At 44.6% G+C, this 8,139-nt stretch overlaps 1 protein-coding gene across 2 annotated transcripts; it reads right to left on the minus strand.

Moving 5' to 3' along the window:
* Positions 1–2,337: 2,337 nt before the first annotated feature.
* On the minus strand, positions 2,338–7,507 carry LOC133914369 (ELF3-like protein 2). Of its 2 annotated transcripts, none has more exons than XM_062357495.1 (4): positions 6,843–7,507; positions 4,437–5,383; positions 4,008–4,059; positions 2,338–3,885 (listed from the first exon to the last, which is right to left on the minus strand). In XM_062357495.1, exons 1-4 carry the CDS (start codon positions 7,068–7,070, stop codon positions 2,917–2,919), a joined length of 2,196 nt encoding a protein of 731 aa, XP_062213479.1. In that variant the 5' UTR covers positions 7,071–7,507; the 3' UTR covers positions 2,338–2,916. The 2 variants fall into 2 exon arrangements, with proteins under 2 accessions (XP_062213479.1, XP_062213471.1); XM_062357487.1 differs by having other exon boundaries at positions 2,338–3,888.
* Between the last annotated feature and the right edge of the window lie 632 nt (positions 7,508–8,139).

Here is an 8,139-nt window from a genome sequence, read left to right on the forward strand (position 1 = left end):
CCATAACTCACATTGCTAATCCAAAAAATGACCTACCACCAAACATTGCAAAAAACCCTAGATTCTAAGGGTACTTCCTAATCTCACCACAAAGAGAGTTTGTATTACAAATAATTGGTGGATGGAAGGGGGATTACCTTGCCAATCCTTTTTTTTTTTTTAAAAGTTTCAATCCCTTCAGATTTGATAGACTTTAGGGAGGGGAGGAGAGGGAGGAGAGGGAGGCGGTACTAGCGCAGAAGAGAGGTTCACAGTCGGGTGAGGAAAGTGAGGGGAGAGGGTAGAGGTTACAGAAGCGAGCCCGGTTATGTATTCTCGTAGCATGACGCCAATTTATATGACGCTGTTCCTTTAACATACGAGAAGTTCTTTGGCGTCGTAATATGTCACGTCATTCAAGGAATCACAGCGCATATCACGTTGCAGAGCATGACACCACATGTAGTGGTTCATTCATAAAAACTGTTTTCAAAAAGGGCAAAAGAAATCCACTTTTGATGATCAAGATATCATCATAGCTCGTAAGAACATGATTCAGCTATTGGCAGAGCTAATTAAACGAAGCAGCAGAACTCAACGATACCAAGAACCTAAGTGTAGAATCCCTCTGCACGCCTCCCCTGACTGCATCAGGCGAGGCGGCGGCAATGACACGTCGGTGCTACCGACGACGAGGTGGTAGCGCGATGGTGGGGGCGACAGGTGTTGATAGGTGAGACGAAGCGAAGTGAGGAACGTAGGGAAAGATACAACCCTACTCTAAGATCTATAGTACAATGCCAATTTATCTGGCGTTGTTCCTTTAACATACGATGATAAGTTCTTTGATGCCATACTAGGTTACATCATCCAAACACTTCCAGCACGTATCTGGAGTGGCAGAGCACGGCGTCAATGTTTATGACACCATGAAATGAATCTACGGCGCCACTACTTATAACCCTATGTAAAAGTCCATTTTTAGACATCTTTTCCTCATTTGTAAATTTTTTTTTTGAAAAAGGCAAAAAAGAAAAAAAAATCCACTTTCGATTATCAAGATATCATCACAGCTCGCAAGAACACGGCATTTGATAAGTACTTGCAGAATCATCGGCTAACTACAGAGCTAATTAAATGAAGTAGCAGAACTCAACGATACCAGAGCCTAAGGCCAACTCCAACGGAGTCGTTATTCAAGTGCTACAGTAGACACACAGTGATGCGGGAGGCTTCCGTGCGCCCGGAAAGCACTCCAGTGAAATCTTTTTTAGCTGCAACAGTAATACGAGCCTGACAAATATATGGGATAGGAACGACAAACTTATCGATTTTTTCTCTCAACTCTATCACCGTTTATAAAGTATATCCGTGGATTTGAGAGGAGAAAGAAAGTATTATAAGATAGAAAATAGGTAACTGCTGAAGATAGAAAAAATAAGAAATATTATAATAATATTAAAAAATATTATAATAATATTATAGATAATAAATTTTTAAGTATACGCCGGAGATACTAACTGCAGAATCCCTCTAGACGCCTCCCCTGACTGCATCGGACTCTCTTCCACCTCTGTCCTGCCCTCGCCTTCGTCCGCGCGAAAAGCGGTGCCCTCCCCATCCTGTACTTGTGGGGCATGATCCTCGGCGTCTCCTCCGCATCCGCCAGCCTGGCCACCTTCTCCCCGTACGCGCGCGCGAACAGATACGTCAGCTCCGCCGGCCGCGCCACGTGCAACCCCCACTCCTCCGACAGCTTCCCCGCGGCGTCCCGCGCGCCGAAGCAGGCCACCGACGGTGATGCGCTTGTCGTCCTGGAACGCGCGGAGCTGGTTCATGTTGTTGTCGTCCTCGACGAAGTGGAGCCGGCGGCCCGCGGTGGCACGGGCCGAACTCGTCGGGCCGGTAGACGAGGACGTGGGAGCCGCCGAGGCAGAGCGCGACGCAGCGGATCGGGTTGTCGTGGTCGGACGCGCTGAAGCCCGGCGCGGCGCTCCTCCAGCAGTCCGTGGCGGCTGGGTCGCGGCCGCGCAGCGCGACGAGGGGCGCGCGGAGGCGGTGGCCGCGGGCAAGGGACGCGACCTCGCGGAGCCAGGTGTTGGTGAAGTCGTCGCTGTTGGAGAGGGCTTGGTGAATGGGAAGTGGTTAGGGGAGGATCGGAGTGGGCTTTACTTTTATAGCAGAAACGGCGCCGAAGGTTGCGTCTCATTCACTTCAGCGTGGCTACGATCATGTTCAATGCAAATATTTCTACACTGAAATTGCTGCATTACTTCCCAATCAGATCAGATACGTAATCTACCAAAATCTTTGTTCAATCAAAAGGAAATAACTACCAGGAAAAACAAAGAGAGTAGGAAACAAAGAACTAGTCATGGATAAATAACAACCCAGATCTCTTTGTTCACTCCACAACCAAAGTTCTGAACAGAAAACAGGCAAAAAATTATTTCCCGCATAATAGCCTCTGTAATCTGCTTCATTCGCCAGCATCATGTCTTACAGCTTTGACACAGTTAATGTGCAACATAGATTGACCCTGTGAATTGTACAGCAGCCTATACTACCAGTATACACACAATCCACCTCCCCCACATACCAGCACCAGACATTTCTGGCTGCTTCTTCCTACGGTACCACTCATTGTCTATTGCAAGGTACAGAAACACAGCTGATGAACACAATGGTAAAGTATGCTATATATATATATACCTAGTTCCGGTCACTACATAATCATAGCAGGCTCATAGCTACAGGGCCATCACTTTGCAGACCCTGCGTTACAAATCTGCACTGGATACAAGATTGTATCTTCCAATGTAGGATGATCAAGTAGGTACAATCACTGGTCAGGATATAGGAGTCGCCACAATATAGATGAGCTCGAAACTACATTCACACTGTCATCATATGGAACCTTTGACATATAATTACCAGCTACGAGCCGTTTTGCTGCCTCTCCATCTGTATTGACCGGAAAATCCATGCTGCTGACTTTGAAGCAGTCTGTGCGTTATGCGGAACAACCCTGATCACATGGCTTTGCTTGTCCTGGATTCCAGATGAGGGCTGAGGCTTGGCATTCTGAACTGAAGCAGCAGGAAAGAATGACACTGGGCCACTACCATCACCTTGAAGCCTGTCAAAAGGGCTGCTGGTGCTGCTGACTTGCGGCTCACTGTCCCTTGATGCATGAAATCTCCAAATGCCACTTGGGTGCGACATGTTACATGAGATCCGCGACTGTTGTTCTACGTGCCCATTAGGCTGTGAGGCAGCAGCATCGCTCCCTTGCTCAACTGTAGATGCTGGTGCCACTGGGTTCATCACTGGCAAACTGAAAGGCGGGAAGTAGTTGTAGTTCATAGGCATGGCAGAAGCACCAGGAGGGGCCATATGTTGTGGCTGGTGAGGCATAGGAAAACCATATGCTGTAGAAGGGAGGCTTAGAGGAGTACAGTTGGGATAAAATGGCGTCAACAAACTTCCAACTGGAGGGCACGGCCCAGTATAAGGCTTATAGACAAGACCTTCAGAAGGAGACATAACTGGGACAAGCCACTGGTTTTGTGGTGGATTCATGCACCAGTTATTCTGTTTGTTGTCAGGAGCAGCAGGCATAGCTGGAGGGTTGCTAGAAAAAGCTTCATTCATTGCTGCTTGATCATGATGGTTGCCGCCAAGCACATCATCACGAGAAGGGGACGGCAAGTTTCCTTCAGTGTTTTCTTTTGATAATTCTGGTTGCTCTAGTGTTGGCTGAATATCATCCTTGTTTGCGATTGACAAGGTTTGCGCTTTCAGATTTCCTTTAGGCAGCTTGTTCTTCTTTCCCGCTAAGACATTGCCAAGGCAAGGATCACCTTCAATAAGCAGATGTGGAGATGCTGCAATTAGCTTCTGCACCTGCTTGGAAGTCAATTACAAGCATGGGTTGTAATTACAGTTTGTGCAAGATGGTATCCACAAGCTAACCTACTAACAAATGAGAGAAGGAAGAAAGCTTTATTTATTTTCCGCAGACTCACTTTTATCAACTTATGCAGCTCGAATACTTGGACAGCAAAAACCCTCTGCTGACTGTAGAGTTTAAACAAAACTAAATGTAAAACAACAAGAAAGAACAATATACAGCAATTCAGAAAGCAATATTCACAATATCATTCTAACAAGAACACATACTATTTCTTTTGATGAAACTATGCGTTTCTACTTGAAAGAAAAAGAAAAGTGACGGCATTCAAAGATTCATAATACTTTTTTAACTTTATTTATAAGTTCTACAACCGAGATGGGTAACAAAGAGAAATATTATCTTCATGTTTACTTCTCATATAACAATCAAACGAAAACTAAGAGCATATAAAAATAAATAAAGTGAAACAGAACATAGTATTTTTCTTATGAACACTACAAATACTTAATACAAAACAATTACTCAAGCATTGTATACTTACTTCTGGATAGTTTTTCTTGCCTTCCAGAAATGCTTAGGACCAATAGCACCAACAATTTCATCTGGAGAAATCTCCCACCCAGGTATACATTCCACTGAGTCCGATAAATCATCATTTTGCCCTACATCATGATGTCTTAGTGACCGTTTTCTCTTTGCGCCAGCTTCCCTTAAACTTCCTTCCAGTAAATTAGAATTCCGGTTACAGTCATTGAAATCAGTACATGGTTTACAGGAAACTGTATTTTTAGTTGCTGTAGGGTTCTGTGTTTTCATGGAACTTCCATTCATGCTTGTACGTTGACGCCTACTATTTACAAGATGTAGGTTATCAGAACTATTTGTATCACTCGCCTTATCCCTCTTTGAACATACTTTAGCATCTTTGTTGCTACACTTATCTTTGGGTGCCTGAATTGATAAATTCTTTTCTTCAACTTGCACACTTTTCGCTACTTGCACTGGTTCTTTCTCATTAACTTTTGGAGAGCTCAGTGATCTCATATCAGAAACATTGACTCCCTCCAAGTGCCTGCTCACAGCGTTGTCACATTTTGCAGATGATTTGGACATTGCAGGATTTTTGTGTGGATTTGTAGCACATAGGGGTTTCAATTGCTCTTGAACCCCTGCATGCCCTTGAATAGAATGTTGAGGAAAACTGGGAGAACAGATTGAAGGAACCATAAATTCGTCATCATTGGCCATTTTCTTCCCAGAAGAATTCTTGATGATGCTGCCCACTCTATGCTGTGAGGTGCACTCAGCAATTGATCTTGCAGCATAAACGTCATTGATCTTGGTCTGTGAGGATAGCCTTCCAGATTCTCTCCTTGTACTATTAGACTGCCCGTTAATAGAGTTTCCTTTTATCTTTTCAGATGAACGAGCAGGTTCATTTGAAGGCGCATCAAAGGCCTGGAACAGAGGCCTGTCATACCCATAAACCTGGATGCAGAAAGTTTCCGTCAGTACTTCACAAGATTTAATGAAAAATTATTACTGGAATACCAAGTTCCTATCTAAGTTTGCCAAGGCACACCCAGTGAGGATCCCTCCATGCAAACTGGTAGATCTTTAAAGTATCCACGAACTTTCATTTCAAACTGGATTTAGAGGTGAGAAATGGAGTACCTAATGGTCAGAATCTCAACTCTTTCATTTGTCACTGCTCTAGCCCAAAAAAGGGGAGAATATGGACAGAGACAAAGCACAAGCATCTCCTGCTATCTTTTTTCCTATGGGAATCTAATATCTATGGATTGGAGTTTTGCCATTAGTTCTTGCCTATTACTAGTTTACTACCTCCATATTGCAAAGTAATTGATGTCTTGTGGGTAGTTGACACATGTTTGCTCTCCACAATATTTTCTTGTCCGATAAACTTGTAAGAAAATGGAATTGTCAAGCAAAGATCCTTACAGCATACCTGTCGTTGTATTGATGATAATAACAAATGAACCTGACAAAAGAATTACATTAAACACTAGAAGCTATTTCCACTGACTGTTGATTATTTCCATTTGCTCCTGGATCTTTCCCTTTATGTACTATAAAGAACACATCTCAGCAAAGCTTCCTAGCACCCATCAAAAAGGAAGAAAAAAAAGTGAACCTTCCCAAGCAAGTTGTCTCATAGAATTCACAAAAGAGCTAGAATGGCGAGGCACTGGAAACAGAGATCAAATGAGTGTGTCCTCGATCCATAATCTTGGTTGCAAATGGTACCCCAAGGGAATTCATTGTGGACAGACAGATCACCCTCTACATACACACCGTGGGTTTGCAGATTGAGCAGATGCGCTCACAGAAAAGTTCGTAGGCTGCATTCAGTCATTCATTTCATATTTTCTGAAAGAACTACTGGCCAAGCAGCAAAATATGGAGCCTAAACTATAACGTAATACAAGAGGCCAGCTCAAGATTTCAGCCCCACATAGAACTCTATCTCGAAAACGATTCTTGCGACGGAGATTAGGAAGCGACACCAATGACAGTATCGCCTTCGATAAGACCACCTAAATTAGGAAAGTTGACAGCACCAGAGCTACTTCTCTGGGAATTTCCCCCTGGACACACAACTGAATCACTAATTTTTCTGAAGTGCAGCAATATTTAAGATGCCATTGCCGAGCGCCAGCAGTTGTTTCGATTCGTTCTGTTACCTTTAATGGTCTCAATGTGGTCTAGCTCCTTAGCATACCATACCATCTTACTACTATCTATGCAACTATACACAAGTTGCCCAAGTTGCCATGAGCTCAACTCAGCGGCAAACAGGCAAACAACACAGTGACAGGGGGGGGGGGGAGGTGGGGAGGACGTTGCTGGCGCCTCAATTCTGCATTCCTCGGTTTCGTCAGGCACAAACTGGGGACTGCTATAAGGCACAGAGTGCACGGCTCACCTGGCTCGCCGACGTCGAGGGCACGAGGCTGCCCCTGCCGGCGCGTGTCGAGGCGGAGGAGCTGAAGCGGTTGGACGGCACGGTGAACTGCTCGTATAGCGCCATCTTGTTCCTGGGCGGCGCCCGCAGCCCGCCGCCCTTGCCGGCGTCGCTGACGTGGAGCCGCGGGAACAGCGGCCCCATCACCTTCCCCTGCTCTTCCGCCTTCCCTCCACCTCCCCTCGTCATCCTCTCCACGCCCAAGAACCCGCAGCCAAATCAAAGGGGAGGAAAGATCCCGGATTCCGAGCAGCTGCTGCCGCTTCTTGGCGTCAGGGCCGGCGAAGGAGCTCGGAGTGTAGGTGCGCGGCCATGGCGGTTTCTTGAATTGAAAGGGAAATCAAACTGGGAGAAGAGAGAGCAGAAGATTGGAAGCAAGAAGGGACAAGTGTCTGTGGCCTTGGGGGTCTTTTTCATCTGTGTGCTTTTTTACGGGGTTTTTGATGCCAGAAAGGAGAAGGGGATGCTCATCCACAGACGGGAGAAGGGGGACCACAGTTTTCATCGACATGCATCGCCATTCGCCACACGATGAACTCTGTCCAACTTCGACGAAGTAGCCTAACAGGAGATAGGCATCAGAACCTACTCTGCGAGGGAGCGAATGTAGAGGAATTGACCTTTCCATGTTGTTGGAATGGTATATTCACGGCTTTTTGGTGTCGCTGAAATAGTATTAAAAAAATGACGTTTTAAATATCAATATGGTCTTAAAATATAACTTTGACTACTGTATTTTATTATAATATATTGATAAAGTATAACAAGAATATATTATTATGAAAATATTTTTTGAGGCAATTTTACATGTGCCATTATAAATGATCCAAACTCAATAAAAAACATAATTTATAGTCAAAATTTGAAAAATTTGACTACACATAATTCAATACTTATTTTAGATTAGAGGTAGTACATTTAATACCGCCTTAGCTACATGCTTTTAAATACAAACTCTAAGGCCGACTCCAGCAGCATCCGATCCACTGGTACAGTGCACTATTCCCCTCCGCCACAGTGCAAATGCCGATCCAAGCCTCCTGTAAATCGACTCTAGCAGCATCGGTATCAATTGCTACAGTATTGCCACACGGGGCTGCATACTCCAAATTTGGAAGACTCTATCTAATCCTCATCACTGTTTACATGAGTCTGAAGGGAGGAGGAGCGTAATAGAAACTAGAAAATAAAGTAGCTGCTGGAGATAAAAAAATAGAGAGTATTGTAATAGTGCTAGATAATGCTGTAATAATATTAT

This window comes from Phragmites australis, chromosome 1 (genome assembly GCF_958298935.1).
Source record: "Phragmites australis chromosome 1, lpPhrAust1.1, whole genome shotgun sequence".
Taxonomy (NCBI): Eukaryota; Viridiplantae; Streptophyta; class Magnoliopsida; order Poales; family Poaceae; genus Phragmites; species Phragmites australis.